Source organism: Ciconia boyciana, chromosome 5, assembly GCF_034638445.1.
Source record: "Ciconia boyciana chromosome 5, ASM3463844v1, whole genome shotgun sequence".
Taxonomy (NCBI): Eukaryota; Metazoa; Chordata; class Aves; order Ciconiiformes; family Ciconiidae; genus Ciconia; species Ciconia boyciana.
The window spans coordinates 14,646,830-14,673,433 of record NC_132938.1 but is presented as its reverse complement, the minus strand read 5'-3'; the positions used below and the strand labels follow the sequence as shown (position 1 = coordinate 14,673,433).

Here is a 26,604-nt window from a genome sequence, read left to right as displayed (position 1 = left end):
TCAATGTATAGGAATGTCCCATTCCACTTGGAAACCTAATGAAGCTATACAGATTTTGTATTCTTTGCTCACCTCAAAGATATGCCTGGCTTTATCATTCTGTCAACAAAAATTCATTTCATACTTAATTTGAACAGTATCTTTCTTCACTAGTGAATTTCCCATGAATAGAGCATGATGGAATGTGACTCCTTATGACTACCCTAACCATTTTATGCCCCTTAATCTAATTTTTAAGCACTATTCATGCTTGTCCTGTCTATATCCATTCAAGCTGGTGACTTCATCACGAGTACTGAATATATATGACTGTATCGACCTGGTTATTCATCTTATGTGTTTTTGTGTGGAAGTACAGTAGCAATTCTAACAAGCTTTGATGGCTGCTGAGACCTACTGAGGTTCTGTCAGCACAGCCTCGTGACTTTCTCTGAAAAAGGCTGGAGAATCTGCAAAGTAGACAGACATATAAAGAGGACTGCAGAACTGGTTTGAAATCCTAATAGGAGTGCTGTCCAGTGAGTCTCAGGTCAAACCATACAGGCCAAATCTAGAAGGAAAATCTGATGTAGTTATTACTCTGTTTTTCTGATTCACACAGAAGCAGGAAGCATTACAACACCCTGAAACAGACACGCAACATCTAAGACAGTGCTTAAATAAAAATATATTTTCTTGGCTGATGGCCACGTCACATTTCCTTGTTTCTGTTTTCTGTTGAGATCAGTGAGAACAAAGCTAGATGTCTTGAAATGCTCGTTGTGTTAAAAATATGGCTTTACTGTACACCTCCTAATGCCTTAGTAGTCATGTTCTGGTTTTGGCTACTGCCAGACAGTCCAAATAAATCAGTGAAAATGAGCTAGAGAAGGACAATGTCTGGATTTAGCTCTGGATGCTTATCAAGTTCTTCCAATTTTTTTTAATCAAAAGGCCCCTAATTTCTTTTCTGTGATGCAAAGCATGCGTATGCCCTTGCTTTTACCATGTTGGATTGGATATTTGCTCTTGGAGATACAAAGTTCTTTCAGGTAGCGGTTATTGACTGTATTTGGACTGATCACATATACGTGCTATAAATATTCCTCAGCTGCAGTAAGAACAACAGATGTCAGGTCTATATAGAATCTACCCAATATAGATATTGCCTCTTGAGCTAGATGTAATTTACACTTGAACAAATGATGGGTAACATGAGAATATTTTACTTTAGCAAAACTACAAATGAAAGAGTAGCAATTTTGTGTTCTTGGGTGATGTCATAATTCAAACACCTAATGAACTGCATCAATGTAACAGTTCATTTGGGTTTTTCTGGTTCAAATCACTGTACCACTCATGAATAATGCAGCAGAGGTGAATGCATATAGAAGACTTCATTGTCATAACACATATCATTATGTGCATAATACCGGTTAGTTTGCGCAAAAAAGAATAATAGGCATTTCCACTAAAACTATCCAGTGTTTTTGCAGTATGGTTGTAAAATCCCAATAGTCTGTGATGTGCATATTTTCCCCAAATTATACTTTATCCTTGGGGAGCAGTGGAGCAAGAAATATTTATTTTATCTTTCGCTAGAAAGTTTTATATCAAATGCTTGCCCTATCAGCGCTCATGCCATTGGAAATATGTGCCTGAGAAATGGTGTGATCTGAAGTGGGAGCCAGGTTCTGCTCTCAGCTCTGTGGCAGCTTGATGTGTGGGATTGGAGTCAATCATCTACTGATTTCTGTACCTCCACTTTTACAGCGGTGTACACTTTTCATACTTCTCATACTTTGAAAATTGCTTTCAGTCTTTATAGTGCTTTTATAAAGCACTATTACCTGAATTGGCTGTCGCTACTCTTCTGATTACTTGTGTATCTGAGCACTAAACTACCTCCTATACCTAATGTTACAGCTGCTTAGAGGTGTAATGATTCATGTTTCTACAGACAGGGGCAGAAGATATTGAAGCATTTGCCTAAGGTCACATGAGAAGGCTGTGGCAGAAGAAGGACTCCTGTGTCCAAGTTGGTGACAAACCACTGTGCCATCCTTCTAGATATTCCTGATACTTTTGAGTATACTAATGCATTTGATCAAGTACCTGTAATGGCTAGGACCACATTTTTTGACTTTTCCAGGCAAGCAGGGTGCAACCTTTCATTCAGCTTGTGAATCCCATTACCATCATCCAAGCTGTTATTAGTTCAAGAGCAAACTACTGGAAAATGCTCTACGTGGGGCTACTTCAAAGCCATGAAAATAATCGAAGTAAGGTATACATGCACTTAAAGTTATTAATAGAGACTTGAAGCTGTGCAATGGAATTAATTTAAGATTTATTTGTGCATGACTAAACTGAAAGAAACAAAATGCTTTAATTTATATGCATATATAGCTCATTACTGAAATTAACAGGCATCAGTCACTCTAATACTGTATCATGCAACAGATGCCATAAATGCTGATCTATTTTCTCCCTTAGTTAGCCAAATATCTGTTTTATTCCACAATCCTTCTCAGTTTTGAATTAATGGTGACTTTTTTAGGGCTGAAGGTGGGAGATTATAATACTTCTTGATTTTTCCAACTTGGTGAAAATCAGTGAAATTGAAAGGAAACTCCCTCACACTGTTGTTAATGCTTAGTTTCATTCTGTGAATTTGCATGTATGAAAAATTAGCTGAAGACAATATAAACTAATTTTGATTTCTGAAAAATGTCCATACTCTAAGACTCAAATTCAGAGCTGATGTCTAAGATGTCCAAAGTATGGTGTGGTAGTTAAATGAAAGAAGTGCTCAAAAAGTTGGAAAGTTTTTTTTCCTCTTGAGTAAAGGATACCAAGACAGCTATTTTCAAAAGAGTAGTATTCATAGTACTGTTACTGAAGAAAGTGTCCTTCTGCCAGCCACACCATTATCTCAGTGGGACTTTGCGCTAGAAAAAATGTCATTAGCTACACCACCAGACTCCACAAGAGGTAGACATGTCATGTTTTAGAGGATAAGAATACACTGCTTGTGATATCCTCGTTGCACAGAGTGTCTGATCTTGATGATATTTTAAACTTTGGAAATGCCAGAGGTCATGGTGAGCTGTAATTCTTCTCAGAATAAGTGGTGACCCTGTGGTGTTGAATTTTCACCAAAAGGGAGAAAAAGCACATACAGAACCTAAAAAAAGGTGTGATGAACAAAATAAGCCAAAAATTTTGAGAGTGTGAGATTAAAAACACCTGAGGAAAACACTTGAGGAGAATGACTGCTGTAGTAATACGGTGGCAGTGAACTTAGCTTGACCATTCATTGTTTATCAGGGCTGTGATGATAACGTGACTTCTGCATGGCTGATCTGCATGGTTGATGGGACTGTTGCTTAAAGCATCTTAGTTTTACTCAGCTGAATTTGGTATTAGTCTCAACTACAAAGGTATCCTTTTTATTATTCTTTCCTAACATCCCAAGGGAGGGACTTCCCCAGTTTTTGAATCTACAACATCGTGAGTATGTTTGAATGATCAAAAGAGACTAAGTTGTCTCACCTTAGTGAATTAACCCTTTCCAGAAGACCACAGTGGCTGCGAGCCTAGCTCATTTCAAATGTAGGCTCAGTTGTGTTTACATACTTCCATAGTCACTTAAAGTTATCTTTCTTTTTTCTTGCACAAAATCTGTTGCAATCATTGTACCTTGATTTAAGAAAAGGCTTATGGGACAGTGAACTCCCATAAGTTCTCAATGATGTGCTCACCAAGCCCCTTTCCATCATTTACCAGCAGTCCTGGCTAACTGGGGAGGTCCCAGCTGACTGGAGGTTAGCAAATGTGACGTCCATCTACAAGAAGGGCTGGAAGGAGGACCCGGGGAACTACAGGCCTGTCAGCCTGACCTCGGTACCGGGGAAGCTGATGGAGCAGATCATCCTGAGTGCCATCACACAGCATGTAGAGGATAACCAAGGGATCAAGCCCAGCCAGCATGGGTTCAGGAAAGGCAGGTCCTGCTTGACCAACCTGATGTCCTTCTACGACAAGGTGACCCGCCTAGTAGATGAGGGAAAGGCTGTGGATGTTGTCTGTCTAGACTTCAGTAAAGCCTTTGACATGGTTTCCCACAGCATTGCCCTGGAGAAACTGGCTGCTCATGGCTTGGACGGGTGCACTCTTCGCTGGGTAAAGAACTGGCTGGATGGCCGAGCCCAAAGAGTTGTGGTGAATGGAGTTTACTCCAGTTGGCAGCTGGTCACAAGCGGTGTCCCCCAGGGCTCTGTATTGGGGCCAGTTCTGTTTAATATCTTTATAAATGATCTGGATGAAGGGATCGAGTGCACCCTCAGTAAGTTTGCAGATGACACCAAGTTGTGCGGGAGTGTTGATCTGCTTGAGGGTAGGAAGGCTCTGCAGAGGCACCTGGACAGGCTGGATCAATGGGCCGAGGTCAATTGTATGAGGTTTAACAAGGCCAAGTGCAAGGTCCTGCACTTGGGCCACAGCAACCCCATGCAATGCTACAGGCTTGGGGAAGCGTGGCTGGAAAGCTGCCAGGCAGAAAAGGACCTGGGTGTGTTGGTTGACAGCTGCCTGAATATGAGCCAGCAGTGTGCCCAGGTGGCCAAGAAAGCCAATGGCATCCTGGCTTGTATAAAAAATAGTGTGGCCAGCAGGACTAGGGAAGTGATCGTGCCCCTGTACTTGGTACTGGTAAGGTCGCACCACGAATCCTGTGTTCAGTTTTGGGCCCCCCACTACAAGAGAGACATTGAGGTGCTGGAGCGTGTCCAGAGAAGGGCAACGAAGCTGGTGAAGGGTCTGGAGCACAAGTCTGATGAGGAACGGCTGAGGGAACTGGGGTTGTTTAGCCTGGAGAACAGGAGGCTGAGGGGAGACCTTATCGCTCTCTACAATTCCTTGAAAGGAGGGTGTACCGAGGTGGGGGTTGGTCTCTTCTCCCAGGTAACAAGTGATAGGACAAGAGGAAACGGCTTCAAGTTGTACCAGGGGAGGTTTAGACTGGATATTAGAAAATTTTACTTCACTGAAAGGGTTGTCCAGCATTGGAACAGGCTGCCCAGGGAAGTGGTTGAGTCACCATCCCTGGAGGTATTTAAAAGACATTTGTATGAGGTGCTTAGGGACATGGTGTAGTGGTGGTCTTGGTAGTGTTAGGTTTACGGTTGGACTCAATGATCTTAAAGGTCTTTTCCAACCTATACGATTCTGTGATTCTGTGAACTATAGAAAGAAAATACTCTTTTTTCTTAATGAAGATCTGAAAGTGTAACATCCCACTTTCTATTTGTTAAACATAAAAATTGAGAAAATTTGATCAATTGTTGTGGCTGTGTTTTTTAACCACTTATTTGACTTACTAATAATCCATCTTAAATTCCATGGTCTAATGCCTCATTTAATAATTTCTTTCTTACAGAAGTTCAATTTACAGTTAAATCCAACTAAAAAAAAGTTGTTCTAGTCATTCAGAGCAATAAACACAATTAAAGAAAGAAGTACAGAGAAATAGAATAGAAATTATATGGACAATAAAAAATTGTCCTTCTCATAGCTAAAAATAAATGCTTAATCTTAGTTTTACAAAACCAAAATAATTTATCAAACTGATGTATTTCAAAACCAGACAGGCTTCAGGACAATGATATAGTGAAATCTTACTGAAATGTGACTTGACTGAAATTTAGATAATTACAGACTGTTTCAACAGTTTTCCAGTTGTTTTTGGGAACTGGCCTCAGATGAATGACTGCAAGGTAAAGAACAAACTCAAACTAAGCTTTCTTTAAGGAACGTTTCTTAAAAAATGGTAAAATAAACAGGAAACATCAGAAGGTTTGACAGCAGGGGAGTGACACAGACAACACCAGCATTCTGGAGGGAAAAATTGCTGAATTTTCCCTATCAAATAAATGAATGAGATGATTAACACATTGTTTTGAAACTTTTCAATGCTGTGTTGAATTCCTGCTTAAACTTAAGGATCAGCTTAAAGATCCCAGTCATTAAGCTCTCAAATCCTCTGTTCAGGTGCATGCGCTTGGGAGGGATGACCTGGGGAAACAAGATTTAAGTTGACATAAGTCTGTGTGGAAGGTGTTTTTGCTAAACTGACTATCTTGTCCATCATACCAGTATTGACTAGTAGGAACTACAAGACAGTGCCCCACTGGTAAAATCTGTGGGCAGAGACCCCAGCTGCACGTTGCTGATGGACAATCTTGCTTCTCAGACATCTGGGTAACCCTAACTCTTACGTGATTCAGCACAAAATTCGTTTTCCAATTTCCAAGCAGTTTATAAATCCTTTGCAAGGTTATGCATTCTCATTTTAGTATCCAAATGCTAAAACTGATATATTCAGAATTACCATCTTTGTTTGCTAAAGACTAGAGTCTGCTGCTTTCAGCTCTGTCAGCTCTGGATTTGATTTGGTCTCCAGCAATTACCAGGAAGGTGGTTGCTATAGCTGCACTAATGAAAGGAGCAACCATGTTTCCTTGAAGACAATGTAAGCAAGCATAAATAAACAAATGCTTAAATATATTATAAGTGGCATTAATAGTGTAAATGAGATATTACTAGAACAGGGAAAATAAGATTTTAGCCTTTTTCAGTGGCTTGATATCAAACTTGCAACTTCCTACTCAGTGTTTAGCTTGAGCTGATACAACTTTTTTGACAGATATATAAAGTATTATTAGTTTTATAGGATTTTCTTCTTCATCATGATGTGAGTCACATTTTTGTTGTATTTGTTCATGTTACCACATTTTTGCAGTGACTATCTGTCTCCATAATTTTGCTGATTCCTGTTAGGCCAATAATGGGTGCATAGATGGAGGTACATGACCAAAGGCAGGAACATAAGAAAGTTTTAATTAAAAAAAATCCTGTTAAGTTGCACTGAACTTTGCCAACTCCAGTTCAGTGAGTTTAGCTTTAAGTGTGATTCTTTTCTGACAAGTGACTGTAAAAACTGTATCACACATTGTCATGTTTGTGTTTCAGTGGCTCCGTATCAATTTTGTTCAGGATGTTGTTGGATTTTTTTAAACCACCAGACCCACCAGTGAACCAGGGAAGGTCATGCTGTGTTCAGTCTCATGCAACACCAACAATAATGACATTTCTGAGAAATGAAATCTCTCGCTCACCTTCACAGCAAACCACTTCAGTGTCTAGGGCAGGCCGTGCTGTCAGATTTTCATGAAGCAGGACTAAATCCATTCTACTGCCAAGCTAAAATGAAATCTCCCAAAACAAACCTATGCTACATCTATTAAATAGTCTTACAATATTAGCATTATGTACTGTATTAAGGTGACAAAGTTCGGAGGGGCTGATCCTGCTAGCTCATCTTGGGACAAGCTTCCATCACTGTAACAGAATATAGGAATTATCCTGCAGAGTGATTACTGTAGCAATACTATCCTTATATTACTATATATCTGTAAGCAGATGGTGTTACTTACCTGAATTATTCAGTACCCTTTTAATAGATCTTAATCTTTCTGGAAAATGCTGAGCAGTTTTTGCTAATGGCTGCGCAATGCTAACTTACTGTCTTGTTACTTGGTTAGGACAGAGATATGTTTCTTTTTGGAGATACTGGGCACTGGAGGCATTGGACCAAGATGGGTTGATGAATAAAATTAACATAGCATATTTTAAAGCAAAGCTCCTCTTTGCTAGATATTTAATATTTTTGGTGTTTTAAGAGAAAAAGGAAATATCCCACGGTAAAATGACATTACTTGGAAACACTGTCATTACTTTTCTTATCTGACTTATGATTCTGACTTAGCACTCTACAAACTGTTTTCCTTTTCTTCTCTATTTTGCAGTTAACTTTGACCACTTTCAGATATTGCGGGCTATTGGGAAAGGGAGTTTTGGAAAGGTAAGAATCAATTTATTTTTAGCAGTTAAAAATCTAATAGAGAAATCCTTTGTGTATTTCTGGTGTGACTTGATTAGACTAGGATAAAGAAACACTGGTTTTGTAGCCTTTTGTGTCTTAAAGTCATCTGATCATCAGTATGAACTGACTCTGACTATTCATTAAATTATTTCTATTACAATATATTCACTAAAATTAATTGAGTAAAAATGATTATAATAATTAAATCTCCTCAATAGGGATTAGCAGAATTTAGAAATCAGTCCTCAAAACAAAAACAAACAAAAAAGTAGGAGCAGACTACTCTTTTTAGTCCACTAGAGTGATCTTGTTCTTAAATCTCTGGACTTATTCATGTCTTTAAAATAATTGCAGTATTTTAAAGGCACTTTACATAGATTCAATACACTTGGGACTGTATAAACTGACATACACTGTAATTATGATCATTGAGTAAATGTTTGTTCAATTCAACAGGCTTTTGCTGAAACAGAGAAGATTAATGGTTTGTTTACATGAGTAGATGACTTTTCTTTCCTATAATACAGACTATAACAAGGTTTTAAATTTTCATATGGGTAAATACAAGGCCATGCAGTCAGAGAAAATCTTATTATAAAATATTAGAAACCATTACTTGCAGGAATACATTTGAAGGTGAAATATAACTTCAGTAACTGATCAAGCAATAGCTATCTCGATCTTGATTTAAATGATTTTTTAGTGTATGCCAGCTGAATGCCGGTGAGCTACTTCAGTAGTTATGCATTAAGCACATACACAGGATTTTGATGGCTCTTGACCTTCTATGCAGAAAAATGATTTTCATTTTACAGAGGCCTGAAATGCTTCTCACAGAACAGCATGGTCCTTCACGGCATGGTCCTTAGTCAGTTCAGTAGTTTCCAAGAGAAACCCTGTTTGAGGTCAGTAGGAGAATATGTTGCTAGTGTGAAACGGTATTCAAGAATCCCTTAAAAACCAGGGTGGCTGGAGATCTATAATTTTTTGTTATCACAAGACACTGATGGAATATCATGTCAAACTAAATAGAGGTCTAGGAGTGCAAGTTAGTTACAGGGTAAGCAGTTAAAGATATATCCAAATCATGCTGGCAATCATGAAGATCACCTGCACCCCTCTTTCTTCAGAGCTTCCTCATTCACACCTCTACTGTTTCTGCTCTTTCAAAGGGGCCTTCACCCTTCCACATCATGCAGGAAAATAAAACAAGCCTATGTGCTTTTTGGAGGTTTGTTGGTTGTTGTTTGATCTGCTCTTCTCCACAGCATTCAGGAAACCGGTGAATGTTTCTATGATATTTCTAGAAACATCTAATTTCCTTACAGGTTCATACAGCTGCAGTGTTCTTGTGAACCTGCTTTGGTGATATGTATGGGTGAGAACAGAGTTTCACAACTCTGAGAGAACATGTTTAATGCAAGAAAGGACTCATGCATAAGTCCCCTCTAAACTTAAATCCTTATTTTGCAGCTGTCAATGCAACAGAAGAGTCCTTGGCATAACAGGCTTATTTTTCCCAAATGAATACAAGCTTCTGATCAATCACCTGGTTTTTCCTTCCACAGACAGGGAAAGAAAGAAAACCATTTTAAAATTGCCTATTATACCATAGCCAAAAGCACAACATGGAAAATCAGTCACCATTTCAAGTGTCTTTCTCTGTGAGTCAGTCTTGCCTTTATCATTCATTTAGAAGCCTCATTGCTGGCAACTTTTCCTATTACTGTGCTTCTGGAAGTACCTGGCAGCAGAAATCGTCAACAAGTGATGCAAGACCTCTAATCGCTATTGACTCGCTGTTTACTCTTTGGCGTCTGTTGTGCTCTAGCATCCTGCAACATGTAACACCATGTTCGGTATCACGCCTTCCTTAAACTGCCTTCTTCCTTTATGGCTGCTCTGTGGCCTTTTTTGTTTTCTGAGAGCAGTAGGATGTTTTAAGACATGCTCTACTTTTTTATTTTATTGCTGTTGGTACAATCGCTCTCTTTCTCTCTCTCAATATTTCTTAAATTACTGTGGTTGCTACAGCAACCGTAGGCCCGTGCAGGATATTGCTGCAGGAGGTATCTGATATGGCAGAGACTCCACACAGCCCAGCTCGCTCTTGTGCACAGAGTGCAAGGTGATCCTCAGCACCTCACCTCCTCCATCGGGGCTGACTGCTTCAGCAGCTATGCTCTGTCCCTCCCAGCTGGCTTCAGAAAGCAGGTCCCTGCCATTTCCTTTGGCATTTTCAATTCACAGTAGCAACAGTTGCTGTTACAGGAGTTCCTAGGCCATTTGGTATCAAATGCTTTGTATCTCAAGGGCTTGTCTTTTCTGAGAAGTGGCCACCTGTTTTAAGCAACTGCCTCAGTACACACTGTTTCTTAGGGACATGTTAAGAGCAGGTGCAGTCTTGTACGCACTGTAGCATCTTCCCCAGAAAAAGTGAAGATACATCACAGCAGTTGTGAGGAGTGTAGGAAATGGGTGTGGAGAGAGGAGAAACAAGAAACATGCTCCTGTTTCCGGAAACAACCAGGCTTGCTTCTCTCCACTTGGAAAGGCGTCCTTTCAGAGCTCAGGTTGCACCCTAGTAAGGGACAGATGAAGAAGTGAGCTCTGAGCCTGTGTAGGACCATTGCAGCCACAGCTTCTGTGTAAGTCAGCAGTTCTTTTGTTCAAGCCAAGTGACGTGCAAGCTATGGCAGACTGATGTGTGACCACTCACTGAATACTTGTCCCCCCTCCTGGGCACATGTATACATACCCGGTGTATGTATCTGTACATACAGACACTGGTACAGACCTGTGAGCTGCTGCAAGAATGACAGTGGTACCCAAGCAAGGTATGTGGCACTCCTCCAGAGGTGGCCTTGCTGGCTTCAGTGACCTGGCTTTGCTAGGTAGATGAAGGTGGCTCTTTGCTTATGCTTTGGTGTCCTCATATGTAACAGGAAACATTGGTTTGGGTTTTTTTTTAATACCATTAAGCTAGTTATGCTTAGCGTGTTCCAGCTATTAGTATTTCCAAATACATTTGAAGTGGGCCAGGTCATAAATTTTGTCCAAACAGCTTTTACTCATATATTAAATATTTCCCTTCTAAGTCAATTCAGAAGTAGACATTTTAAAATACTCAAACCAAAAATGCTGAACACTGGCCTAAGTGTTTATTTCTTTATGCCATTTGATAACTTAAAAATGTTCTCTCATGTTTAATCTGGCTAAATTTTTCCATTTTGCTATATGTAAAGCCATCATTCTTATCAAACAAAATATTGCAAAAAATTATATATTTGAAGATCATCCAATAAGTACAAAACTTACTAGGAGTGAAATACAAGAATTATCATTGTTCTTTACTGCAACAGTAAGCATAAAATTGCAGACTTACTGCCACAAAATAATTTGTATTCATGTGAAACAACTAGTTTTCAGGAATATTACAATACCAATTTTCTTCAAGTTCTTTGTTCGTGGGAGCAGGTATATTGAACAATCTGACCTCCTTAAATTAAATTCAAATTATGATATGAATGTACAAACTCTTTCTCCTATTTGTCTAAGATGCTGAGACATAGGACTTAGTTCTGATTAATTTGGTTGTATAAAACAGTGACTTCCTCTGCTGAAGTAATTGAAATTACACTGGTGTAAAACAGATGGGAGCCCAGAATCATGTCTACACTGATCGAGAGTACTTTACTAAATGATATGCAAAGTATTTCAGAAAAAATATGCTGTTATCCTAAAAGCAACATAATGCACAACTGCAGAATATTAATATTTGTGACAGTATAAACACCTATTTTTTAGCTTGAGTTAATATGAAAGGAGACTAAGCAGATGCTTGGTCCCTGCTCCAGCTGTCATGGTTTGCTCAGGGGAATCTGGGAATGAATCCCCCTATTTCAAGGGAATTCCCTGGCAGTGTAAAGCCAAACTTATGACATGCATTCTCCAGCCTCTTTGTGTAAATCTTTCCTACTCCTCTTGTAGACTGAGACTATGAGCATTAATTTTTCAGAGTATGTGGGTAAGAACAGACAAGGTAGCAGTATTTCAGGCACACACTTCATAGCAGATTTGTCAATTCCCACACTGAGTGTGAAACACACAGCTGATTTCTCTCTTGTAGTCCTCTACGACTAGGTGAGTGTCTTCTGCCCATGTAGTGTCACAGACCTTTCCCTGGGCTGTGATTACTCATGGCAGCTATAGGTGCCCCATCTGATCTACTGACCAGACATACTTGATGCATAAGATTATGACCCAGGAGCAAGGCTGAGGTGTGCACTCCAGCTGCCAGCTCTCCACTATCAGGGACCTTGCACAGAGGAGCTTTCTCTGGCTGCAGTTTTGCATCTCTCCTTTTCTATGACCTGTCATGAAATCGTATCATGTGGTAGTTTGAGAAGTCTAAGTACTTATGTACCGAACTCAGACCAAAATGGCTTTCTTGAGACTAAGTGCTCCCGCTCCCTGCTGTTCTCTCTGGACCAAGCACATGGCAGCTAGAAGTCTTTTGAAGTTAGTGGGAGACAGGAGAAATCTGTGTTTTGCAGCAAGTCAAACTTTTCAGCCATTCCCATCTTTTGCTCTGGGAAGAGCTTCTCTGAAGCTACCTATGGCTTCTCAGCCTACACAACATTATGCAGCTTTCTGCAGCAAACCATTAGCAAATTCTGTCCCAGTTCTACTCAGCATAACTCTCTCGCTTCACTTACCTAGGTCTGCAATAGCCCATAGGGCGCTTTGTCAACCATAGCAGTCTTAGTGGCTGTGTGACCTATTAATCTGCAGATCAGACTCGATCTGTAGGTGCTCTACTTTTTGCATTTGAAATCAGAAGAAATCCAAGAAGGTAGCTTAGAAGTGGACCATAGCATATGTTGCTCCTGAAAAATGAAGTTTAGCCCTGCAGTCATAATCTATTGGTTTTCTTCCCCTGGTTCTGAGGCAAAGTGTCTTGAAGTCACACTTCGGTCAAATTTCTTCTAACCTGATAGTTTTAAAGGCAATTCATTGTTACCTTCTCCCAGATATAAGAAAGTTACAACCCTGTGATAACAGCTAACACATGTAGAAAAGCCCTCTTTTAGAAAGGGAATATTTTCACAAGAGACTTTTAAAAATAAGCACTATATAACTCCAAAGAAAATTAATGGGGATTCATATAGCCTGCCTTTAAACATCTACAACACAGATGCCTACATCCAAGCTAGTCATCTACGGTCTCTTTAGGGGAACTTTCAAAGAGAAGCCATCCCTGTAGAGATGGTCCCCTGGACCTGTTTAGACCCATACCTTAGGTGGAGATGGATGTGCCTGTCCCTATCTGCTGACTATGAACCTGGATAGTTGTTGAGTTCGTGACACTTATATTTGGTTTGAAGCATCAGCTATAGAGGCTGCTGAAGCAATGATACCAGTTTGAGCAGGGCACTGTCTGGGCTTTGGTAAATGATAATCACAGAAAAATTGAAAGAGGCTGTTTTAGTAACATGAGCGTGACAGGCTTCCATACTGATAGGTGTAAATAAGGCAATTCTGCATGGACTTCCACAATAATGAGTCATCACAGAATTTGTTTGTTGAGGTGCCAGAGCACCTGTTTGTCCCTGTTTTAAAATGACTTCTTTGGAAAGAATTTAAACCATAAACAAAAAAAAACCCCAACCAATTTAAACATTTCCCATTAAGACTGCACATGTGAGGAGAGCTCAAGGGCTTTTCCTTTCTTTCCTGCAATAGTGGAAAAGTATCAGCCCATTGACATCCTGCTCAGAAGAAGAGCTGACAGCCAGCAGGTAGAAATGCTACGCGGGGTTTCCACTATGATTCAGCACTGTCATAGCAATGTCAGGCGTTTTTCACAATAACATCAATGTGGATGCAGCTTGTGTTTCCTGATTTTTAGTAGGCAGTAGCTTTAGCATATTCATTGAAATCCTATTGATTTTAAAACCACATTAAAAGATGTGCGTAGGTACACATTACTAGAAAATGTTTACCATCATTCTGCTTTAAAGCTGTATGCTAGGCAATCTTCTACTAACAACAGAAGGTCTGTTTCAAATGTGCTGAATACCCTTGTCTTTACTGTCAGGTAAGAGAACTGAGTGCCTTCTGGAGTCACAGTAGTGTTTCAAAACCTGTTTACATTACATATTTAGGTGCTGTATATGATCCTAGTTGCCACATTGGTCAAACCTGTAACTCTCAGCTGAGTAAAACCCCATTCTCTCAGCAGTGTCACTAGTCAATGGTTCAACAGGGAGGCTTCTTATGTAATGGAATAGGAGACTTCTGCAAGTCTTGTCCAAGTTTCATATGAAAATCATGCTGCAAATTCATGTGACTTCTGCAGTTAGGTTCTGAGCCAAAATCCATAAACGTTGTACTTTATAATATGATTCACTAAATTGGAGTGTCCACATAATCTCAGATAGGATGTTAAGAATTGTCCCTGAAAGTTCTGCTTATATTTTTGAAGAAACTGTGGAATCTTGAACAATTCATTTCCATGCCTCCATTTCAGTTCAACCCCACCTGCTACCTCTTCTTCCCCCAAAAGGCCAACCCCAATTCCCCATTGCTCCACAGCCTGGGTTCTTTCCATATAAGTGTGAACCTTTAGTTATCTTAAGGACATCACCAACATTCATACTTTCTGTAACAGCCCAAGGAGGAAAATGAAGCAAAACATCGGTACTCACTATTGTGCAACACTGATGGGCTCAAGACAAAATATTACCATCCATGTTTTACTTAATTAGCAGAACATCTCCTGATATTAGGAAAGGTAATTAGAAACTCTGCTTAATCACGCCTTATCATTATAGGTTAAAAGTACTCTGTTAACTCCTCTCTTTGGAGTAAATTTGAGCTCAAGGACATACTTCATGGAAATAGAGTTGCAGAGAAATATATGTGGTTTGGGTTCACTGGCCCAGTTTCTCTTGGAGGATCTGGAAAAAGGTAGGGGAAGTAAAATATGCTGATGATACGCTCCTGGAGCCTTTCCTCTGCGATTAAGAAATAAGTGACCACCCAGTAGGTCTCTCTAGGGTCCTCACCCTGGTGCTGGTTGTTCGTCACCAGGTCCAGAATCCAGATGACACCTTGTTAAAGTCAGAGGTTTCAGCTGTGGGAAGTTGTCTTAGTTTCTCCAGACCATTTCTGAATGTTGAGCATGCAAGTTCCTTAAAATACAACTGAAAACCAAAGGATTTATTGTGGTTGGCACCATGTTGTAATCTGATCTCTGAGCACTACTTTTATCTGTGTATACTACGTGTGTATACCATAATTTTACCTGTGTATAATATGGGACTTTGTATGTGTGCATGTGTGTATGTACATAAATATACATATAAAATAATAGTGCCCACACCAAGTGAATCCAGAATACCCTTGAATTTAGACACTACAGAGTCGTGATGTCCAAACCAGATGCTTCCAGTACATAGTCTGTATATATCCTGATGATGAAAAATTCTGATTGGAACCTATGGCTGTATCAGTAATATAAATGCTGCACCAAAATAATATTTTCAACTAATATTCTCTTGGCTGTGAAGACACACTAGGAGTGTCACTTAAAAAAGTTCTGATCAATTAACAGGAAAAACCCTTCAGAGCAAAAGATATAGTTTTCCTCTATAGGGCTGTTATGAAGGTGAGATTTATACCAGCTGTGGGGATGAGGCACCAAACAATCTTACACTTCTGTGTTGCCAGAAATCATATTTAAAATGATAGTTCTTAGATGTGGTGCTGGTGACACTTTCCAGCTTCATTCACAAGGTAAACTGCCATGATCAAAATCAATCCAGGACTTACATGCGTGTTCTCTTGACTAAGGTTTTCTTCCTGCATTTACAAAATTATCTGACTTTTTTCAAAAAAAGAAAACAAAGTTAAAGCAAAGAAATTTACTGCTGAGACTAAATCATTGTAATGGTCTCTTGTGACTTCAAAAATATTATGATGAATCTCTGTACAAAAATTCTTTTTATTTTCAACAATAATTAAGGGAGCAGAATTCTGATATTTAGATGAAATATTGAGGTTTGTGAAGGCTATGTTTATGATGCAGTAATCAAGATGTATGTATTGAATTGCGGGAATGAGGACAATGATTGTGCGTTTTCCTAGGCAGGAGGCAGTAATTTCTGTGACTAATGAAATAGCCTGCGATTCGAGCAATTGGAGTGTATTCCTCCCAGCTTTACTATGTAACTTCTGAAAGTTATGGCACTTTTCTTGGTCCCCATTTCTTCTTAGACAGGGATGGGGTGTTCTTTTGAAAATGTATTAATTACAATCTATTACAAAGAATCCTGTGTAGCTGTAATGTGGACTTTCTGAAGGTATCGAAATACCATAAAAGGCTCATTTTTTTCAGTCACAACTGAGTTTCCTTTCTGTAGGTGTCAAACTTTGTCTTTTACTTTACTGTCAATTAGGTGTGCATTGTGCAGAAGAGAGACACCAAGAAAATGTATGCCATGAAATATATGAATAAACAGAAGTGCATTGAGAGAGATGAAGTTCGAAATGTTTTTCGGGAGCTACAGATAATGCAAGGCCTGGAGCATCCCTTCCTAGTCAATCTATGGTAAGCAAACCTTTAAAATTCTGTCAAGGATCTCTTGTTTTCTTCTTATTGCTGAATCAGTTCAGGCTATGGAAGGCTGGAAAGCTGAAAAGTAGGAAAAAATTCTTGGTTACCTCTTTTTTTAAGGTATTGCAGAGGGTTTCATTTTTCAGGAATATTTTAAAGATGCCCTTTTGCATTGGAATATTTAAACTTCACATTCACCTTTTCATTTCTGGTTTGGTTTCTCTCCAGATTGTTACAGCAGTGTGTGGAAATGTATTGTTCTGTCCAGCTTAATCATTTCTTTTTGACAACACCCAGACTAAACATCTGTTATAAGGCTGTGGAATATCAAACCCAACCATTCAGTTAAAATTTTTTTTAGTTGATTCAGAAAAAATTCAAAACTCAATCACTCTTTAAAAATGGCTGACATGGAACAATAGAAAAACATCTTTTTGTCACCTGGGATTTCTCCTGTCTTCCCAGTGTTAGCCACTGCATGCGTCAGTCACATATGAGTGTGAGAAAATGTTGGTCGAGTAATGACTAGCTTCAACTACACCACCAACTTAAAATATTTGCTGGCTTTTATGTAGTGATAGTAGTAATGGGATGCAGAATTTTCCTCCCTTATCTAAAAATGACCTATATAATTCAAAAAAAAGGGGACATAAACCATTATGATATGAAAATTGTTCAGTTTGTGAATAGCTTGATTGGCTGCAGATGGTCACAGTGCAAAGAGACCTTCTGTTTTGTGAGTTCTAACTGTCTTACTAGAGGTCAATCCCTAACCTACAGTCTTTTGACCATCCTTTAGCTCACTCTTGGCCTGTACAGGTGGAAAATTTTTTGTTGCCAGCTTAGCATCTTTCATGAACTAAAAGCCAAACTATTTTCTGGCTTGAGTTAACACAGCTTTAGTGTAATTGCACCCACTTATACCAGCAAAGGATTTGATCTCAAAATTCATTCAAAAAGGACGTAATCATATATATATGTCTCAAGTGCTCTCCACTTGACATGAGTGATCATACTTGACCTAACCTAATATCCTGTTGGAAGCTTGAAGAAAAATATACAAATATTGTGACTGTAATACAAAACTTTCCCAGTATGTTGTCGAAGCAGGTTCCAGCAACCTGTATTCTAGTGATTTCTTCACCAAAGGTGTGGTATCTCTGTGCTTAAGAGCCTGTGTGTTTTTCTTTCATGCATTTGTCTAATCTCTTTTGAACTCACACAAACTTTTGATCTTTAAGAAGCGGCCGCAAAGATTTCCACTGTGTAACTAGACACTGTGCAGAAAAAGTCATAGGTTAACATGATCTACAAGATACTTCAGTAAACGTAACAATGCTGAAGGACTAAAGATCAAATATTTATTGTGAAACAAAAAGTATGCTACATTCCAATTACTGAATTATAATCAGCTAATAAATATTCTTTCTTGTTTTATTTTTTCATGCCAAAGATTAAACTTGAAATAAGCAATACCTTAAAATGTGTTGGGTGTGATGATGATTTTTATTGTAAATAATTAGTTTAGTCTTCTTGTGCTTCTGAGATACTGTCACAAGATCTCAAAACTCAAATTTTATACTATATGTGTATATGAAAAATGTAGAAAATGAAAGAGAAATGTGGTACTCTATAATTAACAAAACATTTCAGGCAAAAAGGACGCTATTCGAGATGCTCCAGTGCACTAACAATGTTCTGTATTCAATGTCTCAAGCAATGCTTATAGTTGACCAGTCTATCTAGGATGCTTATTAGGGAGATTGACAAGATTTTTCTCTGAAGGGCAGGCACAGAGGGGGCCTGCCCACCCATCAGATCACGTAATAAATGACAGGTCACCTCCCATGGATGGGGCCTGAAATTTGTCACTTGCATTAATGTTTGTGACCCAGCTCAGCGGCCAAAAGTTCGTGACCCAGCTCAGCAGCCAACAGTCCTGTCTCCCTGTCACCAAGATTAGTTTTTGGGTCTATGGTATGAAACAGAAGAACATGGAATAGTCTGAAGACTTACATCCAGATCTAAAATCAGTGCCCACATTCAGGGATAGTCCTGCGAAAATATGCAATTTGCTTGTGCAAGCATTCAGCCCCTGCTGCCTTAGCATCTCAGTGCTTCACAGCCTGCAATGCCCATGTAGACAACATACTTTGGTTGTCCTTAGGGCAAAAACATGAAAATGTGAAGGTACAGCTAAGCTAGCAGGTGAAACAGCATCCAGGAGTGTTCCCAGGTGCTGCCTGATGCAGCTGGACTGGCCCTTGGCATGCATCTGTCCCATGTGAGCCAGCCCCTTCCCAAACAGCTCCTGGGATAGTTCCAGAGTCACAATGTCCCACGGATCAATGTGGTGTGGCCAGTGCCCTTCAGCAGCAAGGACTTCCTAGCAGAGGCACGAGCTGCTCCCTGCCAGCTGGCCTGAGTGCTTGGAAATGCTCCCCAGCATGTTTCATCTACTACGATAACCAGAGTGGCTAAATGAGAGTAGGAGATCCTGCTCTGGGGACCTCCATCTTTCCTGCTAAAGGTGGGCAACTGTGTAGTCAAACCCGGGATATATGAGACTCTACTGAGATTCAAGGACTTGGACATACACAATTAGAACTGTAGAAAATTTTCCAAAAATAATGTCATTGACACTTAATATTTTTATCTGAAGTGTTCATCTCAAACATTACACATTCAAATGTCTAGTGATTCAAAGCCCTAACTCCAGAGTAATCTATTGAACTACTGGAGAACCTATATTTCACCCTGGGCTAGCACAGCAAAGGAAAATCTTGAACCCAAGCCTCCCCAAAATTAATCTAGCCTACCCCAAATAACACATTCTTTGTACCAAGCCCATAGTATGTTTCTATAATTAGCCTTGCACAATCCTAAATGAATTTAAAATAGCTTCTGATATATTTCTGGAGTGCCTACACTTGCAAACTGCAGTAGCATGTTCCAGACCTCTGAATGCTCTGTCTCAGCTTTTGCCTGAATTTCAAGATGTTCTACCCATTGTCTTCAAATAATGACTTCTGTTATTGAACTGCAACAAGGGCAAAACACAAAAACCACAAGTGACCCATGAATAATGGTCACATCTGTTCTATTAACACTAAGCCATACGAAGCTCTTAAACATACTAATTATATTTTATTTATTTAATAATTGAAATTACATTTTATTTGTTTATTTACTACCATGAAAAAAGGAACACTGCAAATACAAATGGAATATTCCTTAAACATATTTTATGTGTTCCCAGCAATAATCTCTTAAAATAACAGCATTTTCATTGATTGTTGGTGAATTAGCAGCCTGTTTAATGTATTTTTACTTGCAGTTTAGATGCAATAATAATTTGCATCAAATACATTTACACTGTGGCTATAACTTACATTAGATGATTAGCAGGAATCCATGAGATTTCCTCTTATGAGTCAATTCCTGGCATACTAATGGAAGGAAACAGTTGAAGCTGCATTTCTTCTATAGTAATTGCAGCTAGATTTGTGTTTCATTTTTCTGAGTTATATTTTTTCCTGTTCATTTTTTAAATTGAGTTGTAAATGCACAAATGGGCTGTAACAGGAGCTACTAACTCTTATCTTGTTTCACAAACTGGAATATTGATTTAACGAGGAATAGTTATGTCATGGTCTATGGGCAATAACACAGCTGCAGCTCATGTAAATGTTGAGTTTCTTTTGACCAGGTTGTTTTGGACTAGTCTGTCTTTCTAGGCTCTATCACACTCTCTAAGGGTGCATACCAGTTTTCAGAAATCCTGCCTAAGGTAAGATTTTGGTGACTAAAACTCAGAAATCCCATCAGCCTACTAAATTTAAGTGGCATCTCCCTACATAGCCAAGGATTTCCCAAGGATATTCAGAAGTAATCATTCTGAGAAGGTAAGTACCAATCTGCCATCTGGAGCTCTGCTGCAGCCCCCACATCAGTAGACAGCTACTGACACTCTGTTAACTAAAAAAACACTAATGCTCCTAGAGAAAGTCAGAAATTCAGTTATAGGCAGGACCCAGACTAAGACTAGTAGCGGTACACAGCGTTTCCAAAATGGTTTTATTGTGGTATGTGTGCATTTTACATTAGATTGTCATTGGATAAAAATTGAAAACAGTCTTTGGATTAGGAACCGTAGTAAAGTATGTTTGCAGAAAACACTTTGCGGGCTTGTGGTTAAACAGTCATGTAGTTTGTGAAGAATTGTGGATCCAGCTGCCCATGCTAAAGGGAGCCTAGATCTCATGTCTCCTGCTGTCCAGACGAGCCAACTACTTGTCTACTACAGAAAAAGTGATGATAGTGCCAAAAGATTTGTTGATATAAATGTATCTATCTTATTTGCCCCTTGCAATCTCAGTGAAAAGTAATTAGGTGGCTGGACAAGTCTGGATGACAGTCCAAAATCTTCAGAAAAATCTACATTTCTCCACTGATTTGAAAGAGAAATTAGGTATTTATTTTGGTTGCACTGTCCCTTCCCCTTGATTCCTCCCTCCCCTAATCCCCAGTTATATGAAGCAAGACTCAAGCTTAGGTGGGTAGCCCAGATCTGATCTGCTGTTCTTTTGCCTGGAAGGGATATACATGATGAAAAAATTAGGGAATTATCAAAATACTTGCAGTGTTTTTCAAAGTATCATTTTCTGGAAGAAGAACTTCAGTGTCATCAAAATTTATTTTTTTTGCTTTTGAATGAATTGAAATGGAATCTTAATTCTTTTAATTCAAAATGTCAAATCCCAAATCCATATTGAAAAGCATATTTGGAGGAAATTCTGCTCATGACAACCTTTTCATGAGCTTGTGGGACTATCCCTGACCAGAACAGCTGATTTTCGAAAGTTAATCATCCGGACCTTCAAAATAAGATTAATATAGTGGTAAATCTCCCAACAATTCCTTGAATGAAAGGCAATACTAACCAAGTACTTTAATCTTTCTTTGAGGAATTACATAATCAAAAAGAAAAGTTGGCAACTCAAGAAACAAACATGAAGACTGGAAAGCCCTTTAGTTATGCATGATAAATGCACAAAGAACTAATGAGATATGGGTAAGCAATCTGTCATCAGTTAAATTCTCGTGGAGAGAAAAAGAAGAGGGAAGAAGGTAAACCTTCTGTAGTGGGCAATTCTGCTGGCATTCATCAGTAACCCCAGCATACACAAGAATACAGAACAGCTAATATAAAACAAGGGTAGCATCTGAACTCCAAAAGATCTATATTAAAAAGCTTTTTGAGGTTCATGTATCTTCTCTGAGCTTTATTAAATTTAACTTCACAATCTCAACTTATAAATCATATTATCTGAAGTATGAACTGTCTTTCATAACATCTAACACAGAAAAGAATCATTCTTCTGTAAATGCTCGTAATAGCTTGGAGGATAACAGCGTTTTTCAGGAAGGACTTGGGGTTGATTTATAACCTTCATTTTAGAAATGAAATTGAATAAATGCTTAAAGATATGTGAGCCTTGTAGCCAGTTTTATCACCATTAGAGACATTTCTGATAATAGAGATTCCTTCTTAAAATGAAAAGCAGTCCTGTTTTTTATCAGACCTTTTGTATGTCATGTATTTCAAGCATAGATGAATGAGCTGTAGAAATGTCAGCTCCTAACACGGTCCCACCTTGAGACTGCAACATGCCCCTCTAAGATCCAGCATTTTATCCATGTTTATCCTCTGCAAATATCTGGGTGTCCTCTGGGCAAGATGAGTAGTGTTCCTGAAAGGATCCATATTTTAAATATCTTTCTCACAACATACATTAGGACTGAGCCAAGAGCCAGGTTACTCCCTATCTACCAATGTGGCTAGACATGTCATTACATGACTTGTCTTCAAACATGAGTAGATCCACTGGCTGCTCTGAAAATAATACAGCTTACCACAAAAGACAGATTTTTTTTGCAAAAAAAATCATGTATCAAAATGGTTTCTCTGCTGATGTGGACCAGAAAAATCTGAAAAAAGTTTTGGACCAGTCCTCAAAACTTTTGGAACATTGAAGTGATCTTATTTTTAATAACCTTGCTTAAAGCTGTTATATCCTTTTTAAATTGTCAGAACAATTTCAAAGGCAGCAGAGCGAGAAGAGTGAAGATTTACTTTTGTCAGCTTATAGGTCATTTTCCTATAGACAGAACAATGTGTTTGATATATTTAACAACCCATAAAGAAGTGTTAGCTGCATTCTCAGAGTGGCTTTATATTTTGATGTATTTTTCTTTCTACTCATCAGTCTCTGGAAACTGTATGTATTTCATAAGACAGACCTACAAAACTACATTACTGCTACCAGCTAGAGTAAGACTAAGTTTCAAATCCAGTGAAAACTGGAACAAGTGAAGAACACACATTGTAGCAAAAATGTTCATGCATTTCTGAATTCACCTAATACCCCAATCTGCCTTCAAAAGAAAGAGGAGGTAAAAAAGAGAAAAAAGAATGCTGGAGAGAAGAAATTATTTGTTCAGTCTCAAGTGTTGGATGGGTTGTTTAACGTACACACACACACACACGCATAACTGGAAATATCACTTCTCTGTGAAAGTGCCCTTTCTAGAATAGGCTGGGAGAAACATCACCTTCAACTGCCCCATAGCGTGGCTCTGCTCCTCAGATTGGCATCAGAAATGTGCATAAGCCTACAAACTCAGGGAAGCAAGAACACCTGGCCAAATGTTTTACTGCTGGGTGCAGCTGAAAATAACCAATCAAGGAGCATCAATTACCTATCAGAGACCCCACGCACCAAGAGGAGGTGGTTCAAGTTGGTCTTAGGTGAGTTTGCTTAGTGGCTGCAGTGTTGTGTAACTTGCCTTGCTATAGTAGACCTTATCTGGAGTGAAAATATTTTATAGGGGATGGGAAATATCTTTTCTGATATCTAATATGACCAGCTTTCTGAGCTTCATGAGACTCCATACTAAAGGCTGTGACTAAAGTCCATGATCTAACAGAAAAATTACATGATATTTTTGGAAGGGAGCGAGGGGCTTGTGATGTTTCCTGTTGGGACACAGGTTGGGTGTTTGCAACTAGCCTGACTGCCTCTTCAGCAGTAAGGAGTCCTGCTGAAAAAGAAAGTCAGGCTGTAATGATGTCTGTCTTTAATAGTATGTGGTAGATCCCCAAAAGGTCATGAAAGAACAGATCCTGACAAACATTCAGTTTTCCTGGAGAGTAATGAAGATGCTCAATGTTCTTCACTCCCTGTGGCTATACCCAGCTGCTCTAAGCCTGGTTTATGGGAAGAAAGGCTATGATGTTGCCCTCTTTGGCTACATCTATGCTAGTGTTTTAAATCTGGGTGTTCTTCCTGGACTCTCAAACACAATCTTCCATACTGCTAAATATTTTTAGACCCACTCCTAGCCTAGTGGGCTGGGGCATGAGTACTATTCCAAAGAAGCCCCAGGTGCAGCCAGATTGCTCCCAGTAGGCAGCTTGCATGCCATCACCCTGTTTTTTGAGGCTGGCAGTTTAATAGTCCAGGTAAAGACTTTTCTGTGCCATTTGGTCTTGGTGCTGGAGAACAGCCACTGATGTGTTTATTGATACAATATACATTTCTTACTTCTTTTGTGACTTTAGCTGAAGTCATGAACCCCAGGCCATGTAATCTTGGGCCATTCTAGATATCTGATGGGCTCTAAGATTCCTTTCCAGGCAAGCAGAGATTGCAAATCAAGGGAGAAAGATATATTTAGTGTCTTGCACAGAGCTTAGATGGGTGAACTCTTTTTGCTATAGGGGGAGCAAAGGATAAGTACTTTCCTCAAATAGCTAGATCAGTTCATCACTGTATTAATGTAAATCTGGAATAGGTAAAGATATAGAAGTTTTATATCTAAGATTGAAAAAAAAGGTCTGTTCTGCAGAGCCTTAGAAGAGATAATGATGGAGGAAAAAGAGCAGGAAAAGGTGATGAGGAAGCAGGAAGGGTAGGATAATTGGAAGAAGAGAATACAGGAAAGATTTGTCTTGAGTTGCAAATATTCTGGATATTATTTCTGGCTGTGGAAATTACATTGGACTCAACACTGCCAGTTGGTAACCTCTGGATGCTTGTGCTAAATGAGCGTTAGCTGTAACATCGTCACTGACTGATGAATGCATGATCCAACAGTTACTTATTTTTGTGCTGATTTTAATACGCTAAGATACTAATTGCCAGTATTGGAACACTATCTCGAGTCTGCCTATAGTGAATTTTGTTATGGTGACTAATTGTTTCCTGTGAGAAATTGCTGTCACCTTGAAATGTATATCTTTGGACTTAACTTTAATACATTCCTCGTAAAAGCAGGAATTGGCCTTTGGCATAGTTTAAGTTTTGATCTTTTTTTGCATTAAAAACTTCTGCAATAGATATTTCATCTCATGTATGTCTCGTTGCATCCTGGGACCTTTCTTCTGCATCATTCTTACGGAGACAGAGACTTTATTTGCTGACCCATAATCAACTTCTCACACAAAGCTTTCACTGCAAGAGGAGTTTTATTATAAACACCAATAAATATGAAACTGCTGGGAAAAATAATCCCTTTTCTTTTAAGAATGTTCAGTTTCAGTCAAGTTCCTCTTATGAATTCGCAATTATTGCCTCATTCTGCCTTCACAGGGGGATAGCTGCTGTCCAGAGCAGACCCTCATGAGCTTGGGGTTAGCCTTGGCCATGTCTCAGGTCTGTGGTGTAGACAGTGACAATAATTCTCCACACGTTTGTGGCAGGGATGAGTATTGTTCCTTTTTGGCCAGAAGCACAGCTCCAGACCTGTGGCAGGGGTATTCTTAGGAGAGCTTGCAGGGGAGAAGGGTTTCAGTGCTCTCAGCCTAATGAGATGGGAAAGAAAGAAGAAAGGCCCTTAGACATTGCTTCAGACTCCTCAATTGCCAATTTAGGCAGACAGTGCTTTTTTCTCCACTTTTTTTTCTTTTTTTTTCTTTTTTTTCATTCTCTGCTTTAAAGGTTATGAATGCCAAACGTGATAGCTAGAGTGTGTAATTAAACTGATAACCAAGGTCCTGTAGGTAAAGTGGCTCTCATAATCAGTGACAGAGTAATGAGTTCATCATGCAAATCTACTGTTTTCAGGGAGGCATGGGCGATTCTTACCTATGCTATGGAAAATGGGACTGCAATTAGCCTGTACTAAAAGCTCTGCTAAAGGTAGACTGTATAAGATGCAGCTCAGCACTGCATTAACAAAGCTCTACAACCGTGGGACTGCCATCAGACTGCAAAACTGTCTTGAATGTACTTGTAGAATCGTCCATAGACATCCAGAGAGAGAATGCAAAGTAGGTGATCATTACAAAATAAAAATAAGTGCTTAACACTTTCACTGCAAAACTTTGATACTGAATAGATCCTACAAATCTACACCTAGTCCAAAAATGTTCAAGTTATTCTTGGAGACTGTTGGTGGTGTAATATGGCTTGGAAATGATTCCTGGTAGTTTACTTTAGAATATATTTGAGGTTTTAGCAATGACATTTTTAGTTCAAAACAGAGACGAAACACATAGGTGAATTCCTTTTTATTTATAACAGGTTGATGTAAAAGTCAGGGCACCAATATTAAAAACAAACAAAAAACCCCCCACAATGGAACAAGCAAGGAATATCAAAATAGTGATAACTGAAGTAATGTCTGTGTCCTTCAGGTAATATGTTAGCTCTTCAAGCCAGATCTTTCCTTTTTACTTCCACTAGAATGCCAAGACTATTTTTCCTGTTGCGAAATATTAGAAGTTGGGGACTTTTTTGGCCAAATGTCCAAAAGGACAGAAGAGAAGACAAAAGTCTAACTATATAGATAGAAGAGGTGTAAATAAATAAATAATAATAAAAATCTTGAGTGCAAGGCAATTTAAATTTTGCATTGTAAGAATTGTATCAAATAGAGAGGATTTAAAATGGCAAATAGTGGAATTCAACCAGAGCAGGAAGTTTTGTAATGCATTATTGTTTATTATTGCCTGCTTAGGGGACCCTTTGCCTTGGTTCATTAAAATTTATCAACG

At 38.9% G+C, this 26,604-nt stretch overlaps 1 protein-coding gene across 1 annotated transcript in view; it reads left to right on the top strand.

Moving 5' to 3' along the window:
• Positions 1–26,604, top strand: part of STK32B (serine/threonine kinase 32B) — a 180,752-nt gene that overhangs the window by 23,241 nt on the left and 130,907 nt on the right. The window contains exons 2-3 of the mRNA XM_072861979.1: positions 7,848–7,903; positions 16,387–16,538. Of these exons, the coding sequence (XP_072718080.1) occupies positions 7,848–7,903; positions 16,387–16,538 (208 nt within the window). The remainder of the gene's footprint in view (positions 1–7,847; positions 7,904–16,386; positions 16,539–26,604) is intronic.